The 20,790-nt window shown below is 38.8% G+C and overlaps 1 protein-coding gene across 1 annotated transcript in view; it reads right to left on the reverse strand.

Annotated features, from left to right (window-relative positions):
• The window catches only part of HPGD (15-hydroxyprostaglandin dehydrogenase), a 33,514-nt gene extending 14,379 nt beyond the window's left edge, over positions 1-19,135 (reverse strand). Inside the window, exons 1-4 of the mRNA XM_037143775.2 lie at positions 18,891-19,135; positions 18,459-18,582; positions 14,781-14,887; positions 4,380-4,476 (exon numbers count right to left, since the gene is read on the reverse strand). Coding sequence (XP_036999670.1) covers positions 4,380-4,476; positions 14,781-14,887; positions 18,459-18,582; positions 18,891-18,983 — 421 coding nt within the window. The 5' untranslated portion in view covers positions 18,984-19,135. The remainder of the gene's footprint in view (positions 1-4,379; positions 4,477-14,780; positions 14,888-18,458; positions 18,583-18,890) is intronic.
• Positions 19,136-20,790: the final 1,655 nt, after the last annotated feature.

Below are 20,790 nucleotides of genomic sequence, written 5' to 3' on the forward strand. Positions count from 1 at the left end.
CACTGTTTACCTGATATTAATTATTATATATTTAAATATTCTAATTGGATAAAAGGTGGTACTATATTGCATCTCTCTATTTATGGTCTATGTGGCAAGTAAACCTCCTCTATGGTACAGAACTTCTTCCAGAGTCCTAAATTGACCCAATCCTGAGGACCTCCGGCCTTCCTAAGAAGTCAGTGTCTCCTGTGATACAGGGCAAGGAGTGCCCTGCACAGTGTTCATGGTTCAAGATCTACTACCTCTCCGAGCTCTACAGATAGAATCCATGGTCTCTCCACCACTACCCCAGGTTGTTTTACATTTATATTTTAAACAAAACATTAATGTTTCATTAATTTTCTAATTATTTATGTACTTTTTCTTATGGTTTTATTTAAAAACCATGTAGATTTAGCCTTGACAACTTGTCTTTAAGGTTTCAGCCTCCTGGAATCTAAAATGTGGTCCCTTCTCAATACCTGATATCAAACTGTATTACAAAGCCACTGTAATCAAAACAGCCTGGTACTGGCATAAAAACAGGCACATAGACCAATGGAACAGAACAGAGAGCCCAGAAATCAACCCAACTCTCTACAGTCAATTAATATTCGACAAAGGGGGCAGTAACATTAAATGGAGTAAAGATAGCCTCTTCAACAAATGGTGTTGGGAGAACTGGACAGCTACGTGCAAAAAAATGAAACTTGAGCACCAACTTACACCATACACCAAAATAAATTCAAGGTGGATAAAAGACTTAAATATAAGCCATGACACCATTAAAGTCCTAGAGGAGAACATTGGCAAGAAAATCTCAGATATTCCACACAGCAACATTTTTACGGATATGTCCCCTAGAGCAAGGAATATAAAGGAAAGAATAAACAAATGGGATCGCATCAAAATAAAAAGCTTCTGCAGGGCTAAAGAAAACAGTATTAAATTAGCAAGACAACCAACTGTATGGGAAAACATATTTGCCAATGATACCTCAGACAAAGGTTTAATTTCCAAAATATACAAAGAACTTACACAACTCCACTCTAGGAAGACATCGAACCCAATTAAAAAATGGGAAAAGGACTTGAACAGACACTTCTCTAAAGAGGACATACAGAATATCCAGAGACACATGAAGAGATGCTCAATATCGTTAGCTATCAGAGAGATGCAAATTAAAACCACAATGAGATACCACTTTACACAAGTCAGGATGGCTATAATAGACAAAGCAACAAACAACAAATGTTGGAGAGGGTGTGGGGAAAAGGGGACCTTAGTTCACTGTTGGTGGGATTGCAGACTGGTACAACCATTATGGAAAACAGTATGGAATTTTCTCAGAAAAATAAAAATCGACCTGCCTTTTGACCCAGCAATTCCACTGCTAGGATTATACCCCAAGAATCCTAAAACATCAATTTCAAAGAACATATGCACCACAATGTTCATAGCAGCACAATTTACAATAGCCAAGAGTTGGAAGCAACCTAGGTGCCCATCAGTAAACGAATGGATCAAAAAATTGTGGTACAATGGAATTCTATGCAGCAGAGAGAAAGAAGGAGCTACTACCTTTTGCAACAACATGGATGGAACTGGAAAGCATTATGCTGAATGAAATAGGCCAGGCATTGAAGGACAAATACCATATGATCTCACCTTTGACAGGAAGCTAAAGAATAAAACAAACAAGCAAACAGAACAAAAACAAAGACGCTGAAATAGAGAACAAGTGGGCAGCGACCAGAGGGGAGAGGGAAGGGAACTTAAGGGGAAAAAGGGGGAGGGATTTTGAGGAACAAGTATGAAGGACACAGAGATGAGGACTGGGGGGGGCGGAATGGGAGGGAGGGGGGAGACCGGGCGGGGGGGTGGGGTGGGATGGGAGAAATAGATTAAAAAAAAATGTACTTGAAAAGTAACTAAATAAAATTTATATTAAAAATAAATAAATAAATAAATAAAATGTGGTCCCTTCTTAAGTGTTAAATATCTTAAGTGTTGCCCATGCTCTTACCTTTCAATGTATTCTTAGAATTAAAATGTTTTATAAGTGGATGTCATATTCAGAATAACTAGATTATCCTGAAAAAAATTACAGAATTAGTTATATAACAACTTCAGGGATGCTGTTTTGATCTTAAGCAACCCAGAAAAGGAGTCTTTTTTTTCCTTTTTGAGAACTCCTACAAAAGGAAACGTCTAAGTCTCCATTGGAAGCAGGTTTCAGTGGTGCAAGAACCATCTGAGAATGATTCCTGGAGGAATGAGGAAAATGCTGAGAATCAAATACCACTGTGGTCACAGGTCCCAGCAGCCAGGACTCCCCAGATAGTCCTGGAGCTGTGGGTGGAGGGCACTGGGCGGAGGCACCTATTGTGCTAAAATGACCACACTAACAGAAACCAACAAGACAGTCTCACTATTTTGGGATATAAATAGTTTAGACTTGCTGTCACTACTGATCAGAATTCTAAAACTTCCCAAGAGCCCTTGAACTATTCAAGAACTACTGATTTTTTTCCCTAGAATTTTAAAAGTAAGGGATCTGGCTAAGTTGTTTGAAAAGTTGCTACCCAAGTAATACAATATCAGCAGATAGTAAATCATTCTGCCCTGAGTGAAGCAATTTAGACTGCATGTTGTTATAGAGATAAACTGTCCACAAGAATCTACTTTTTCCTTAGGCACACAGCTAGGCTGCATTTCCCAGACTCCCCTGTTGTTAGGTGAGCCAGGAGATCAAATTCTACACTGGAGTGTGAGCGGAAGTGGAGTTTGCCATTACTGGGTGGGGGAGGGGTGTTTCAAAGGAGCAGCTATGCCTTCCCAGAGTTCTCTTTCTATTGGAGAGAAGGAATCCACCAATGCCATAGTGAACCTTGAAAGCTCCATGGTGAAGATAGAGCTTCTGCCAGCTTTGTTTTCCAAACAACTGCATAAAGCAGAGGTTTCCTGCAACAAGAACCTCAGCCTGGGCTGATGTATGAGTGAGGACTAAGTGTACTTTATACTTAAGCCATTGTGTGTTTGGGCCTATTTATTACAGCAGTTGAGCATTGAAGAGTGGCAGACTAGATCACCTCCAAATATGCCATGTTTTTGAGTAAGCATTATTTTGGAGTAAATAGACTTGTAAAACAGCAGGTTCAGGAAAGGCACTGGTACCTCCCCTTTTCTTCCTGAAGCAGGAGTTAAAAATCTATGTAAAAGAGGCCCTACCTACACCAGGGAGAAAGAAACATTCCTATCACCAGAGACTGGGAATCAAGGCTGAGAAATCTGTACAGACCTTGTTAAAATAAAATAACTCTTCCTCTAGACTCCCTGTATATCTTAGTTACTTTTCCACAATTGCTTCTCTTTGTTCAGTGTTCATTAGCGCTTTGGCTTGGCCATTTCTTTGGGTTTCCACTTTCCACTAGAGGGTCCCATGTACATGTAAAATCAGGAAAAAATAGGGGAAAAAGAGGGATTTTGAGGAACAAGAGAAAGACACGGGGGGGGGGAAGAAGTGGGGGGATAAAATAGATTAAAAAAAATGTACTTGAAAAGTAACTAAATAAAATTTAATATTAAAAAAAAAATCTGTAGGCTTTTCTTCAGTGACTCTGTCTCACATCAACCTAATTCTCAGGTCCACACAGAGAACCTAAGAGAATAGAAGTAAAGTACAGTCTCCTGACAGCATGTCCCAATTAGTACATCTGTCGTATTTTAAAACTCCACATCCTGCCCTGGCTGGTGTGGCTCAGTGGGTGGAGGGTTGGCCTGCAAACCTAAAGGTCACTGGTTCACTTCCTGGTCAAGGCACATACCTGGGTCATGGGCCTGGTCCCCATTTGGGGGTGTGCAGGAGGTAACCAGCTGATATTTCTCTCCCTCTCTTTCTCCCTCCCCCCTTCTCTCTAAAAATACATAAATAAAATCTTTAAAAAGTAGTAAAAAATAAAACTCCATGTTTTTTCTAAAATTACATGGGAGTAGAGATACCTTAACTTCGTTTTGTACTTTTCATGTTGTCAAAGGTGCTTTCATATGTGTTACCATCAGAAACCTCACAGCAACCTTCGAAAAACACTAACACTGGAAAAATATATAAGTATATATATATATATATATATATATATATATATATATATATATTAAAAAATAGTACTTCAGTAAAATAACTTAAGGAGCCACCATTTTAAATAACAGAAATAAATACACAGTTCAAGCTTTTGATGTGCAATAGAAAATTTAAAAAATTAATTTTTAGAGCCATTAAAAAAGCAAAAATTAGAGTTTCAGTGTCAAACCCAAAATGCTAATAAACATACTGTGATGGTCTACTTTCATGGTGCAGCTCACCAATAAGAAAGTATTAACAAAACCAACATCCTTACCTGCGATAGATGATATGTTGATGATGATACCGCCGTCACCTCCGTTTTGCTTACTCATGTAGTCCAAACCAAGATAGGTCCCACTGATGACAGAAACCTAGTCCAGAGGCAGGAAGGAGACAAGCAACAAAGCCATTACGCTCTGTCATACAGTCCCACACCAGTGTCCACCACTATCCCAGGCGCCAATGTAGATTCCCACAACTGCTATTAATGAAGGGTTTTGAAATGGCCTTTTTTTTTTTTTTAAACAGTTAGTCATTGACTTGGATTCTCTTGTTTGCCTGAAGTTGTGGAGCTATCACATCTCAGCAGAACTCCACTTAGTTGTCCAATCTGAGATTTTATAATAAAGAATCTCAGATTGGACAACTAAGTGAAGCCTTTTACCCTGTAGTGTTTGTCAGCATTAACCCAATTCTCAGTAGCTCTACGAATTCTACCTATTCTTTTTCTTTTCTAAATATTGGATATAAAATTGATTTATCCTTATTAGAAGCATATGGTTCTCATGTCCAGGGAGTCCACATCCATCTTCCCTATGTAATAATCTTAGATCTTGCAATACATAATAGTAGATACCCTTAATTTCCTAGTTTTCATTTGCTTTATTTTTCCCTGATGAAAACTCTATTTTGCATTTGTATCTACTTTTTCCCCAGGTAATACAGAGGAAGATGATCTCCTAGCTCTAGTGTAGACACTGGTTAATCTAATTCAGCTGTGGAAATCCCATTCTCCTTGCCAGTGAATGGTTTAGCAGCTGGGAGGTGACCCATTTTTGGCCAGTGAGGCTTGAAGAGCAGTCAGTGGAGCACGGGGTGCAGGGGGAGGTCTGGGTTGGGGAAGAGGGATGGAAAAAAAGTGCTGAGACTCAGAGAAAATTTTCATTACTCTTAAGAAAACCAGCAAGAAATTATTACATGACTCCTTTGTCATTGCTTTGTATGGCTGCATTGAATATTGCTAACTATTATCTTTATGATGAACCAGCAAAAAGGATGGCAGTTGGAAGAGTAGATAAGAAACTGAGATGGAACCACAAATGGTCTTGACCCCGAAGTTCTGTCATGTGAGGTCAACTTTCACCGGTTCAAGCAGGAGATTTCCTGTCACTTGGGTCATATGGTCCTTAGTAATGTCCGTCACTTAATTGTGTTCGTCACAGCTTACAACTGTGCTTTTGATGGTTCACTCGGCTTCAGTACTCATCACCACATGTACACACCTTTTCTGTTTTATTTTAACACTTAAGAATTCACCACTACTCAAAGAAGCTTGGGATATGAAACTTCTATTTGAAATCTTATTTTCCCTTTTAACTTAAGAACTCTCTCCCTTCTAGCTCAGACTTGTCAAAGGTGAAAATTTTCTTTTCACATCTTAATTCCTACTTTTTTTCATTCTTTGTAATACTGCAAAGAAAATGATATGACATAATGAGTCTGGAACTGAGGGCACATACTAGTCTTCACCTTCTTTTAATTTAAAAAGTTCTTTGCGAGTATTTTGAAAAGCATTCAGAGTTGCCTCTCTGCCTCCTAGGAGTTTACAAAGAAGTAAATTGAAGATTCTATTCACTTAAGCTGTGTGTCAGTTTGGTATTAAGTAGGCTTAGACAGCGTGAGGAAAATATCCACATGAGTCCCTTTAAAAAGGAAACACAAAACATTAATGGTTTGTGTAAGGAGGAAAAAATGTAGATGGTTGAAATGACTGCAGTTAGATGCTCTTAGCTTCTGCCCGAGTCTCCAGCATGTCTGAGCAGAACTTCTGTTCACGCGTGTTGGCACTACGCTTCTATTCTCAGGTATTTACAGCGTGCTGACACTCCACTTTTGTGGTTTCAGCATCTACAAGATGCAGCCAGACAGAAAATTTGGGAATGTGTAAGCTTTATGTTAATTTTTTAAAAGAAAAATTGATTCCCAGATCTTTGGTGGAGGAGGAGGACAAAGGATAATTTTCTCATCCATTACCAGGATAAGAACTGCGTAACTTTTCAATGAAAATATTCTTGGAATAAATCTGTATGACAAGGCCTAATGCTTTGCCTTTCCGGTTCTTGTCTTTTCTTTAGTTCAGTTCTCAAGAAACATACTAATATACATGATCCCTTTTTCTTTTTTTTTTTTTTTTTTTTTTTTTTTTTTCATTATTTTCTTTTTTTTTTTTTTTAATTTTTAATTATTTATTTATTTATCTTTAAGTACATTTTTTTTTCCCCTTCCCCCCCCCCGCCCGGTCTCCCCCCTCCCTCCCATTCCCCCCCCACCCCCAGTCCTCAAGTCTGTGTCTTTCATACTTGTTCCTCAAAATCCCTCCCCCTTTTTCCCCTCAAGTTCCCTTCCCTCTCCCCTCTGGTCGCTGCCCACTTGTTCTCTATTTCAGCATCTTTGTTTTTATTCTGTTTGCTTGTTTGTTTTATTCTTTAGCTTCCTGTCAAAGGTGAGATCATATGGTATTTGTCCTTCAATGCCTGGCCTATTTCACTCAGCATAATGCTTTCCAGTTCCATCCATGTTGTTGCAAAAGGTAGTAGCTCCTTCTTTCTCTCTGCTGCATAAAATTCCATGGTGTATATGTACCACAATTTTTGGATCCATTCATTTACTGATGGGCACCTAGGTTGCTTCCAACTCTTGGCTATTGTAAATTGTGCTGCTATGAACATTGTGGTGCATAGGTTCTTTGAAATTGATGTTTTAGGATTCTTGGGGTATAATCCTAGCAGTGGAATTGCTGGGTCAAAAGGCAGGTCAATTTTTATTTTTCTGAGAAAATTCCATACTGTTTTCCATAATGGTTGTACCAGTCTACAATCCCACCAACAGTGAACTAAGGACCCCTTTTCCCCACAACCTCTCCAACATTTGTTGTTTGTTGCTTTGTTTATGATAGCCATCCTGACTGGTGTAAAGTGGTATCTCATTGTGGTTTTAATTTGCATCTCTCTGATAGCTAACGATATTGAGCATCTCTTCATGTGTCTCTGAATGTTCTGTATGTCCTCCTTGGAGAAGTGTTTGTTCAAGTCCTTTTCCCATTTTTTAATTGGGTTGGGTGTCTTCTTAGAGTGGAGTCGTGTAAGTTCTTTGTATATTTTGGAGATTAAACCTTTGTCTGAGGTATCATTGGCAAATATGTTTTCCCATACAGTTGGTTGTCTTTTTAATTTAATACTGTTTTCTTTAGCCATGCAGAAGCTTTTTATTTTGATGAGATCCCATTTGTTTATTCTTTCCTTTATATTCCTTGCTCTAGGGCACATATCCGTAAAAATGTTGCTGCGTGGAATATCTGAGATTTTCTTGCCAATGTTCTCCTCTAGGACTTTAATGGTGTCATGGCTTATATTTAAGTCTTTTATCCACCTTGAATTTATTTTGGTGTATGGTGTAAGTTGGTGCTCAAGTTTCATTTTTTTGCACGTAGCTGTCCAGTTCTCCCAACACCATTTGCTGAAGAGGCTATCTTTACTCCATTTTATGTTACTGCCCCCCTTTGTCGAATATTAATTGACTGTAGAGGGTTGGGTTGATTTCTGGGCTCTCTGTTCTGTTCCATTGGTCTATGTGCCTGTTTTTATGCCAGTACCAGGCTGTTTTGATTACAGTGGCCTTGTAATACAGTTTGATATCAGGTATTGTGATCCCTCCTACTTTGTTCTTCTTTCTCAAAAGAGCAGCTGCTATTCGGGCTCGTTTATGATTCCATATAAATTTTTGAAGTGTTTGTTCTATGTCTGTGAAATACGCCATTGGTACTTTAATAGGTATTGCATTGAATCTGTATATTGCTTTGGGTAGTATGGACATTTTGATGATGTTAATTCTTCCAATCCATGAACAAGGTATATGTTTCCATTTGTTTGTGTCTTCCTTGATTTCTTTCTTCAGTGCTGTGTAGTTTTCTGCATACAGGTCTTTTACCTCTTTGGTTAGGTTTATTCCCAGATATTTTATTTTTCTTTTTGCTATATCGAATGGGTTTTTTTCCTTGATTTCCGCTTCTGCTGATTCATTGTTTGTATACAAAAATGCCTTTGATTTCTGGATATTGACTTTGTATCCTGCTGTTTTGCCAAACTCATTAATTAGTTTGAGCAGTTTTTGGGTAGAGTCTATAGGATTTTCCATGTACACTATCATGTCATCTGCAAACAGTGACAATTTTGTTTCCTCCTTTCCTATTTGGATGCCTTTTATTTCCTTTTCTTGCCTGATCGCTGTGGCCAAAACTTCTAATACTATATTGAATAGGAGTGGTGAAAGTGGACATCCTTGTCTTGTTCCTGATCTTAGTGGAAAAGCTTTTAGTTTTTGTCCATTGAGTATGATATTGGCTGTAGGTTTCTCATAAATGGCCTTTATTATATTGAGGAATGTTCCCTCTATTCCCATTTTGCTGAGTGTTTTTATCATAAATGGGTGTTGTACCTTATCGAAAGCTTTTTCTGCGTCTATTGATATGATCATGTGGTTTTTGTCTTTGCTTTTGTTTATGTGATGAATTACATTTACTGTTTTGCGAATGTTGAACCATCCTTGCATCCCTGGGATGAATCCCACTTGGTCAGGGTGTATAATCTTTTGGATATATTGTTGGATGCGATTTGCTAATATTTTGTTGAGGATTTTAGCGTCTATGTTCATCAGCGATATTGGCCTGTAGTTTTCTTTCTTTGTTGTATCTCTATCTGGTTTTGGAATTAGGATGATGCTGGCTTCATAAAAGGAGTTAGGGAGTTTTCCATCCTTTTGTATTTTTTGGAATAGTCTGTGAAGAATGGGGGTTAGGTCTTCCTTAAATGCTTTGTAGAATTCTCCTGTGAATCCATCTGGTCCAGGGCTTTTGTGTGATGGGAGTTTTTTGATTACTGCTTCAATTTCTTTTGCTGTTATTGGTCTATTCAGGTGTTCTACTTCTTTTTCATTGAGTTTTGGGAGATTATATTTTTCTAGAAATGTGTCCATTTCCCCTAGGTTCTCAAATTTCTTGGCATACAGTTCTTCATAGTAATTTCTTACAATCCTCTCTATTTCTGTGGTATCAGTTGTAATCTCTCCTCTTTCATTTCTGATTGTGTTTATTTGTGTCCGTTCCCTTCTTTTCTTGATGAGCCTACTTAAAGGCTTGTCTATTTTGTTTATTTTTTCAAAGAACCAACTCCTGGATTCATTGATCTTTAGAATTGTACTTTTAGTCTCTATGTCATTTAGTTCTGCTCTGATCTTAGTTATTTCCTTCCTTCTACTTGCTTTGGGCTGTTTTTGTTGTTGTTCCTCGAGTTCTTGCAGGCGTAGAGTAAGTTCATTTGTTTGAAATGTTTCTGTTTTCTTAAGGTAGGCCTGTATTGCTATAAACTTCCCTCTCAGGACTGCCTTGGCTGTATCCCATAAGTTTTGGGTTGTTGTGAGATCATTTTCATTTGTTTCCAGAAACTTTTTGATTTCTTCCCTAATTTCATTCTTGACCCATTCATTGTTTAATAGCATACTGTTCAGTCTCCATGATTTTGGGTGTTTTGGGTTTTTTCCTTTGGGGTTGGTTTCCAGTTTCAGTCCCTTATGGTCAGAGAAAATGCTTGGTATGATTTCAATATTCTTGAATTTGTTGAGGCTTGTTTTGTGCCCTATCATGTGATCTATCTTTGAGAATGTTCCATGTGCATTTGAAAAGAATGTGTATTTAGCTTCTTTGGGGTGAAGAGCTCTGTATATATCAGTTAGGTCCATTTCATCAAGGGTGTTGTTTAATGCCACAATGTCTTTGTTGATATTTTGTTTGGAAGATCTGTCCATTTTTGATAGTGGGGTGTTAAAATCCCCCACTATAATTGTGTTGCTGTCTATATCTTTCTTGAATTCCTCTAAGATTTTCCTTATATATTTTGGTGCTCCTATGTTGGGTGCATATATATTTATGATGTTAATGTCTTCTTGGTGGATTTTTCCCTTGAGTATTATGAAGTGACCTTCTGGGTCACTCTTAATGGCTCTTTTTTTGAAGTCTATTTTGTCTGATATGAGAATTGCTACCCCGGCTTTTTTTTCTTGTCCGTTTGCTTGGAAAATTTGTTTCCAGCCTTTGATTTTTAGTCTGTGATGGTCTTTTGTCCTGAGGTGGGTCTCTTGTAGGCAGCATATGTGTGGATCATACTTTCTTATCCATGACGCTATTCTGTGTCTTTTGATTGGAGCATTTAATCCATTTACATTTAAGGTTATTATTGATAGGTACTTATTCATTGCCATTTTTGTATCTGTGTTCCTCTCTGTCTGCATGATCCCTTTTTCTGAAATCCAGCATCATCTTTTATCTTTTAGGTTCAATATTTTTCCATTTTTGCTACATTATTGTCTTCCTGCCATGGGAATTACTTACAATTTAGCAAATTCTGTCTAACTATAATAATAGTTCAACTGGATCTTTAGATATTATAGAGTAGCAATAACAGAAGGTAGTTACTAATTTAATATGTAATCAACATCTTGGCAGCCAAGGAAAGGGAGTGCATTTGATAACCATGTTTCTATCCATCCTTCAACTCTTCATTTAGAGGTAGAATGATTACTCACCTAGATGCTCACCTAGGGGTAGGTATGAGTTGGGACAGAGAAACCCAACTCATACAGAAATGAGACAATGAGAATGAAGAAAATGTAGGTTTCTATACTTTGGAGAAGAAATGCAATTTATTGAGTGGGTAATACTGTAGTAGCACTGTGATGGATATTTCATACAAATTATGCTTTATTTAAGCTTAACCATCCTAAGAAGTTATCTTCATTCTTTCACAAACTAGGATATTCAATATCAGAGAAATGAAAGTTCATGAATTCTAAATTCTGGACTAAAATCTAGTTTTGACTAATTCTAAATGTATATCCTTTCCAAGCTCAAAAATGTAGTCAACTCTTGTATTTCTGGGGGAAAAACAGCAATAGCCATCTATTTTGTCTAATTATTATATGAATCTATTAAGGGATTTCAATATGTTAGCTATATGTCCAAATTAGATTATAAATCCCACTGGGGTAGAGATAAATTATTTAAGTTTATTAAAGCTACAGAATACAAAATAAGTACATTACAGAATATCCTCATCTATATTCAAAGTTAAATCTACCTCTGCCCAATTTCAAAGTAACCTTTGATAATTATTACGAAGACTTCTTTTATAGTTCTGAACAGCTATAAACAAGGCTGCTGCGGTTGGCTTCAGACTAAGGAGGAAGCACAGAATAACCTAATGGAAATGAAAGACTAGGAAGAGGTTTCATGTATCTCTTGTGTGGGAAGAGTGGTGATATCAAGGATAAGGAAGGGCTAAGTCTGGTGAGAAGTCAAAGCAGAGGGACAGATAGTTACCGTTGGGCAATACTGACATATTAGGAAATCATCCCAACTTTGTACTAAAGTGCAAAACTGAGTATCCATGGATGCAAAGTGTTATAGAATGGCATTTTATCCAATGAATGTTACTACTCTGAACACAAAACAATCTTCTGCCGTGAAAGAGCTCATAGCATACTATCATAAATTATACATGTATAAAAATCATTCTAAAGTACAAATTTTTATGCAATTTAAAAATTGGTATAGCATATAAACATGTTGTATGAGATTTCAGAAGAGGGAGAGATAGGTAGGAAGGTCCTTTAAATAAGTGGTTGCTCTCTGACAAGGACAGGAACATAGAAAAGTGTGCAAAAGAACACACAGGATCATGCAAGGAGGCAAATCACATTCTGAGCAGTGTCTAAAAATCTATTCAATAAACCACATGCAAATATTTGCATTATACTAACAGAGATAGTCAAGTTGGAAGGACAATGATTGGTTAGACTTTAATCTACTCTTACAATGGGTGTAAATTAAGTAGGAAGGGAAGTAACAGGTTTTTAAGTTATATATGGGTAACAAAGGTTATATCTTGTTGTCCTATGTATAACTAAACAAATGTCATCAGTCTCTGGTGTTAAAATAAGGAGTGGTTTATGTCAGCTAGAGGAAGGCAGATCATTCAAATCCTTTGTGACAATCTTTTCACGTTTCTTATATTGACTCTAATTCCTGGACACTTTTCAGACATCTGCTTTCTCAGAGTGTACACACAGTAGGTGTCCATTATGACTGCACTGAGTATAGGAACTTTATGCCCTAGTGACCCTTTTCTATAAAATACCTGGAGATGCGCATTGCTGATGAAACTATTAGAAATATCAAGAGTGATGCCAAAGGGAGACAGCTGCCAAGGCTTGGCATGTGCTTTCTCACTAGGGTTGCTCAGTGCAAAAAAAAAGTCTTGTCCCTATGTAGTTTTGGAGAGTATCATATGTTTATAAAAACATATTCTTAAAACTTCATGAAGCTCCCAACTGGTTTCATATTAATTTTTTGTTTTATTTGGCCACCAAAGGACATAATGAAATGTGGTTCATAATAAGTCAGGATAACTACCAAAGATTAAACATCAAATGTACAGTTTTCTTACCAGCAGGTGAAAATTAAAGCTATCCAATGGCATTTAAGAAGTAAATAGAAAAAGCACAAAACCCCCAAAAATTCGTAAGTGTAAACTAGGAAGTAAAGTAGAGGAACTAAATGTTAATAGTCAGGTTGATTAACACCTGTCATTTGAGATAGAACTGCGTTCTGTTCAGAAATAGATCAAGGCCGGAGCTCCAGTGGCGCAATTGGTTAGCGTGCGGTACTTATAAGAAATAGATCTAGGAGATAAAAGTGAGCAAAGGAAAAACTGACACTCAAACAAAAAATATTAAAAGAAAATAAAATCACAAGTTACAATCATTTATAAGCAGAGACAAAAGTATAAAATTAAATGAGGTATAACTAAGCAAATTCTATGGTGTATTAAACATTGATATATCATAAGGTATGATTTAGCCAAGAGATATAAATTTCACAATGAGGAAATATTTCATTTCATTTTACTTATGGTACTAGATTAAAGTAAAAGAAAAATCATAGGATTGTCTTAATTCAGGAAAACCAGCTATCAGGTATCTTTAAACACACACACACACCAGAAACATTTTGAGGGAAACTTGACAAGTGGGTCTTAAACTTCTTTTGAAATATAGTGATACCCAAGAACATTTGAGGAGAATTTGAAAAAGAAATGCAGGGAGAGTGTTTGTTCTTTCAAATAGTAGCTTTTCTTTTCACTTAATGGACTTTAGACATCTATCAAACTGGGGGAGCAACTCTGTACCCTTATCAAAGTGATGCTTACAGATTCAGCTCTTTTGTAAACTAGTGTAATTCTTATTACTTCCATCAAGTTATTAATATGATTAAGTAATTACTGCTGGAAATGTTCATTCAAGTCAAACATTTATCAACCAAGCATGTCTTTAGGGTACTGGGGTGATTACTGAGAGAGGAATAAAAATAAACAAAATACAGTTCCTTTTCTGGAAGGAGTTTACAATCTCCTAGTAAGATATCATGAAGTAGAGGCCACTCGCTGGACTTCACCTAGGCTGGCTGTCCAGGCGAGCATGACCTTATCAAGGGCAGGGTGACCTCCTGCGCAGCTCAGCTGGGACATTTTGCTTTAGCTGAGGTTTGGGTTTTAGTAAACCCCAATATCTTGTCAAATGTGTTTACAAAATGGAATATCACATGAACATGTTTAACAATGGATGAAAATGTGGACTTCCTAATTCCACATTTTTGTAATTTAAGTAAGAGATAGTCACCAAACATTGTGACAATCACACACACACTCATACAAACACACACACACTGACCTTCAGGATAAAAATCTTAATAATTACAAAGTCTAAACGTCACTCTAGCCTTGTTTTCTGTTATATTTCTGGAATTAAGATTTATTTTTTAAATAAACAAGTAAGCCAGGGTTGGCAATTTTTTTTCCTGTAAAGGACAGGATGGTAAACGTATGCATTGCGTAGCGCATACATCTCTGTTCCAATTATTCAGTTTGGCTATTGGAGCATGAAAGTAGCCAGAGACAACGTGCAAATGAATGACTATAGCTGTCATCCTGTGTGCATTTCTTTCTCTTTTTTCAAGCACTGTAAAACCTATTTTTAGCTCATGAGTCATACAAAAGGAGGTGGCAGGCTAGCACAGCCTGTGGGTCATAGTTCACCAGCTCCTAAATTATGCAAGAAACTCTGTTCCTTTTCACATTTTCATGTATCATTTTAGGAGAGATTTATTTTCATAATTAAAAATCTCAAATATCTTCCTATTTGTAAAAGGAGATGCCTTCCTTTGAGCTTTCTGTAAGAAACGTTTCCTGTAAGTCATTGCGTTGTTTCCATGAACATAAAAACCATTTTCCTTGAAAAACATCACATTATTAAATAATTTGGGGTAATAAAGATGGCTAAGATAGCTTACCAAATTAATCTGCAGCATTTTTTCCCAGTGTTTCTCATTATTCACTCCAGCGTTATTGACCAAAATGTCCAGTCTTCCAAAGTGGTCTACAACCTTTCTGAAAGTATCTAATGTCAAAAGAGAGACATTATAGGTATGTTCTTACTTTCCACATATACATTTTATCATATCCTATGCCGTGAAATGAATTTTTATTTATCTACCCTGGTGTGAAAATTACACTCTTGGACAGCGACTTAATGCCTTGTTCCTCCAAGTGTGGTTTGCGAGCCAGCACCATCCATCGGCATTACCCGGGAACTTGTTAGAAAGGTAGAATCTGTGACCACCACAGACCAGTTACTGAAGCAAAAATCTTAACTTTAATAACATCCATAGATGATTTGCATGCAGACTGAAGCTTGCTTAGCAGTAACTTAGTGGTATAAATTTTAGAGAACTGAGCCTCCTACTCTAAGAGCTCTTAGAAGTCAGGTGGGGCCCTGGTTGGTGTGGCTCAGTGGATTGAGCGCTGGCCTGCGGACCAAAAGCTTGCAGGTTTGATCCCAGTCAGGGCACAAGCCTGGGTTGCGGGCTGGGTCCCTGCTTGGTGGTGTGCAAAAGGCAACTGATCGATGCTTCTCTCCCTCTCTTTCTCTCTCCTTCCCTCTCTTTCTAAAAATAAATAAATAAAATCTTTAAAAAAAGAAAAGAAGTCAGGTGAGCAGCCCACGTCTCTTTGTCCCTAAGAAATTAGTTACTGGGACTGTGGGGCTTAGACTATGATGAGTATCCTTTTTTAATAAGTCATATTATCTTAATATACCATAATGTTAAACACATCTTCTTGTGTACTCAAATCCATTCTCCTAATTTCAAGGAGTTTTAAGATCCTAGTGAGTAAAATCAACTTTTCATTTTATTTGATTTATTTGATTACTGTAACTTCAATATGTACTATTTCATTCTCTTCTTTCTCACGCTGCTATTACTACTTCGTGTAAAAACTATGTTCGACCAAGGTAAAGGGTGCACAGCTTCTGAGGCCTGAAGGTCACTCATTCCATTGTCCAGCTACAAATCCAGTTCTTGCAAACCCTTCTAAGCCAGTTCATGCTAGATTTTACTCCCTTTGTATGGAGAAACACATTCGTCCTCAGAGTTGACTTTTACATAGTTCTCTTGATTTAAACCATTTCCCCAGGCCCTTTAACACTGGTTTTCCTTCCATTACTTGGGACCATAGATACTAATTATGGCTGCTCTTGTAAATGACACTCTGTGCTCTAAGGTTTTGGGGCCAACATGTGAGTTCCTTGGAGAAAGTACATCCCCACACTTTATTTTGATTCAAATGAAAGCACGGAATTACTAATAACCACCAGACATATTGAGGAGGGCATAATCAGTTCCCAAATAGATAAATCATTATACAAGTTAACTGTCAAAAAATTGGGCCAAGATATTTTAATATGTGCTCTTTACTGTGCCCTTTATCATACTGGAGTGGAAAACGACTAAATAAAAACTTTACTTTTTCATGGAACTTCTAAGTGCTTATTAAGATGTCAAATTTATACTAGAAAATGTCCTCTGGTAGGAGAAAAACCTTCAAAAACGCATTTTTTTGCATTCCATCTTAAGAATGGTCCCTTCAGAACTTCACAGAACTTCCCTTTAATTTTCTTTTTTTTAAGTTTATTTTCCTTTAAAAAATTTTTTTTAATTTATTTATTTTTAGAAGGGAAGAGAAGGAGAGAGGGAGAGAAATATCAATGTATGATTGCCTCTCATATGTTCCCTGCTGGAAACTGGCCCCTGCTAGGAACCGGCCTGCAACCCAGGCATGTGCCTTGACTGGGAATCAAACCTCGATCTTTTGGTTCTCAGGCCAGTGCTCAATCCACTGAGCTACACCAGCCAGGGCTAATTTTCTTGTTTTAATTTCCACTGCATTGCTTATATTCTACCCTCACCAATGTATAACACCCCATCTTCTTTCTGACATAACACTGGATTTTGGGCTTGAGCAACTTAAAATCTTGGTGGCATTTCGATGCTGTGGTACTCGTCATCATTTACCTACCTTCCCCCCACCCCCATGATGCATGTCTTCACATATAAAATGAGTTATGTCTTGTTCCCCTCCAAACATTTTCATCTCTGTATTTTTATGATTTCAGTGGAGTCTCCTTTGGCCACATGTCTAAACTGTTTCAACAGTTGTAGGCAGTACTTAATCCTGAAACTGGAAGAGGCAATGCCGTGTTTTCCTGAACTGCAACTAAGTGCTGATGTCCAGACGGCATGTGAATTTCTCGTGACCACACGCCTCCTGGTCACTTATTATGTGTCTGAGTTTCCTCCTCCACAGCCATTTATCCTTAAGGAATGTGTTTACAGCCAAGGTACTAACTTTAAATACACAAAAGCAAAACAATTAAGGTTAAATGTCACATGTGAAACTACATAAATTCAGACAGAAATAGCTTACAGATGGCCTATCCTGTTCCTTATTCCATCCACATGGATGCTGAGATTTGGCGTGTCTCTATTCTTCATCCAAAATATCATGTGCAATCCACAAAACTTTATCCTCTGGCAAAATATGTTCCACCAGCACAGTGTTTATAGATCTCTTCTACTCATGCTTGTAATCCATGTTATAAATCTTTAGTAGCATTTTCAGATTTTAATTACACATCTTCCTTTAAAGCAATTTCCCTTGAGTGTAGGGGAACACTCCCTTCTAACATGCTGCTCTATTTTTGTTCTCCTACAGAATATCCCAACATTTTCAAAGAAAGTCACACTTCAGTGTTCCTTTAAGAACGGAAGTATCAGAGTGACTTTTACAGAAGATTTTGCTCCCTCGATAAAAAAAACGTGCCCAACAATTTACTCAGTCTTTCAATAAAACTTCGTCGGATACAAATTATTTTAATTTTCTCTTCTTTTCCCAGAAAAAAATTTTTTTCACGCACGTCTATTTGGCTTCTATATGACCGAGTTTGTTTATATGCCAATAGTGTCCCTGATACTTCACAAGTAGATTGTTCTATATTAAGTGAGTGGATGGAAACAGGAAAGCATTGAGGAAAGTCTGATAGAAACTTTTCTTCTGCCAATCTACTTCTGTAGCACAGCCATGATTACTTTTAAAGTACCAGCTCAGAGGGGGAAAAACCAAAGAGAACATGTACTTAACAGTACCTAGCATGTCTGTGATGATAACCCTTGAGCTTGCACTCCAGTACATTTTAAAGAGAAACCTGCCACATTTAATTGTCATTGGACTCTGTGTCTTCCAGTTTTCTGGGGAAAGTTGTTTGTCACAGTCCCTTAGTCTACCTTTAACTTTCCAAGTTCCATCTGCAGTTTTAATCATTTAATAACTACTGTTAGCAGCACTGTCTTTGAATTCACGAAGGAATTTTGATTACATTATGCGCTGCCAAATGACTAAAATAAAAGGATTTCTCAAGCTGACTTGGGTTTCCCCATCCCCCAGCCCTCCTCTCTGTTTTTATGGCTATTGGGATGGATGGCTGCAGGAACACAGCCCTCCGAGCTATCTCTTGCCTCTCTCCAGGAGGCCCAGCTGCCTGCTTACTCCAGGCTCGCACTCTGGCCCGGGCCGCTTTCAGGTTATTGCTAGTTCAAGGCGTGTTGCGCATTGATGGGTGGATCTTCTCTTACCTCTCAGTTGTTCCCGGTCGGCCACATCGCAGTGGATGAAGAGAGTCTTCTGAGGTTCAAACTGCGCATCCAGAGCAGCTTTACACTTCATACCTGTTTCACGATTCCAATCTACCAGCGCTACCTATGGACAGAGGAGAGGAAGGAGTCCAGGTCCTGCGCAGCTCGTTAAACAGACACACAAACAGTAAGTTAGCAGCAGGACGCTCCTCTTTTGGATCTGACTTTCTGCAATTAAAGGTCAGATTTTCTCCTAGCCGCTTTCAAGGTCTGCTTCTCACGACAGCATCAGCCTCAACAGCTTTTGAAAGTGACAAGGTGGACACCTGGGGTGCAACCTCCGTATCTCCCCGGGAGTCCCGTGGCTTGGAGGGGGTGGCGGGTGAGTCTCGGGGTGAGCAGAGAAGTTTCTGCGGCCCGCGCCGCTCTTACCTTGGCACCCTTGTGCAGCAGCGCCTCTGCAAACGCTCTGCCGATGCCCTGAGCCGCGCCGGTCACCAGCGCCACTTTGCCGTTCACGTGCATGGTGCGGCCGCTGTTCCGGAGTCCCCGCCGCCGCAGTGGCTTTTATGTTCCTGGTGCGCTTGCAATCCGGCCCAGCGCTCTCCTGCAAGTGGGCGGGGATGAAACTGTCAAGCCAACCCTGGGGCACCCAGGACTCTGTCACCTGGACTGAACGCACCCCGGGCGCCGAGCTACGCGATCTTTGCCTTCCTGACTCAGAGCAACCTCTGGCTTCGTTGCTGGCGGTGGGCCGACAGGAAAAGCAGAGAGGTTATTTCTTAAAAAGCTTTCCCTCCATCAATAATATTGTATGGTGCCAGGTGGGTACTGGAAATATCGGGGGGGGGGAGGGGGCACTTTGTAAAGTATATGATTGTCTAACGACTACGTTGTACAACCTGAAACTAACACAAGATAATGTTGAACGTAAACAGTGATTGAAAAACAAAATAAAATAAAAGGTTTCCCCTCAGTCCCCCAAGACCACCTCCATAAAACGAGGGCAGAGGAGACGCTGGGGAGCTTGCCCCCAGATCTTCTGCTCCCTTGCTCCCCAGACCCCCCACCCCAAGGAAACAAAGTAAAATTTTAGGGACATTGCTCTTTTGAGCGATCTAAGGTTTTGTAGGAATTCTAATCTCAGCATTTGTAGTGGGGCTGGGGAGAGCTGAATTAATTAACACCCCTATTTTTTACTTTGTCGTGTTTTTGACAGACTTTTACAGAGTCTGGAGATGACAAGTGAACTGTGTCCTGACCACACATTCCTGAATCTTTTTTTTTCATGACTGGGACTTTAGGAGTTTGTTGAGACTTCTATTTTAAATCAGTATCAGTCGTGTGTCATCTTGAGAGCACTCTGCAAGAATTCCCTCACTTGCCCAGAACTTCCAGGTTACTGTCAGGCTGGTGACTTGTTGGCTCAATGGGATGCTTATTCACTGAATCATACTTGCTTGGGAGGGGGGGCGGGAAATTAACTGTGACACAGAAGTCCTCGTCCTCCAGGAACTTTAGCGGCAGCTGTGTGCCCAGACACATTCAGCCAGGGGTACTTCGCTGACCTAGCCCTGGCTAGGGTAGCCCTCTCTCTTTCCTTTATTCTTTTTTCATGTTGTTGGCCTTTGTTATATGAACAGAGAAATCTAAACAGTTGGGGAGGTGGGTTTTGCATACTTCTTTGCAGCTTACAGGGGAAGGCGTGTTTGGGGAGGCAGCCTGAGAGAGATACAGGCTTTCAGTAAGCCACCGAAGCAGGTCCTCAATGTTGCTTTGAAAATGGGTCTTGAAGAAACATTGAGAATTTAAGACAAGAGATTTACCTTCTATCACAATAACTAAAATTGTAATGTGAAGAGTACATTGAGGCATGCTATCGGAAGAGAACAGCAGAGGACAAAAAAATACTACGAAATGAACCAAACCCGATCCCTACAGCAACACGTGCAGAACGTGAAAGAAAATGAACAATTTCTTTATCAGGAAAGAATTAACAAAAGAGAGTGACAGGGGAACATGTTGGGAAAGCAAAGGGGCTCCGCCCACGTGGGGAAAGTAGTTCCAAGAAGGCAGGAGCGGTCAGTGTGACAAAGCGCTCCGATGAGCATAAGGAAAAACAGGAAAGCTTTGACTTTTCTGTGCCTATGATTAGTGTCAGTAAATTCAGGAGGCACAGTAAACATTACTTCTAACTAATTACTTTGGATCATTAACATAAAATACACGTGAGGAAGAGGAAAATGTGAGACAGTTTTTTGTTGTTGTTTTACTTTGTTTGTCTTCATCCAATCTAAGGCATAGTTAGTGCCCCGACTCCTCTTTCTTCCGA

This window comes from Artibeus jamaicensis, unplaced genomic scaffold, assembly GCF_021234435.1.
Source record: "Artibeus jamaicensis isolate MK-2021 breed Jamaican fruit bat unplaced genomic scaffold, CSHL_Jam_final scaffold_537, whole genome shotgun sequence".
Taxonomy (NCBI): Eukaryota; Metazoa; Chordata; class Mammalia; order Chiroptera; family Phyllostomidae; genus Artibeus; species Artibeus jamaicensis.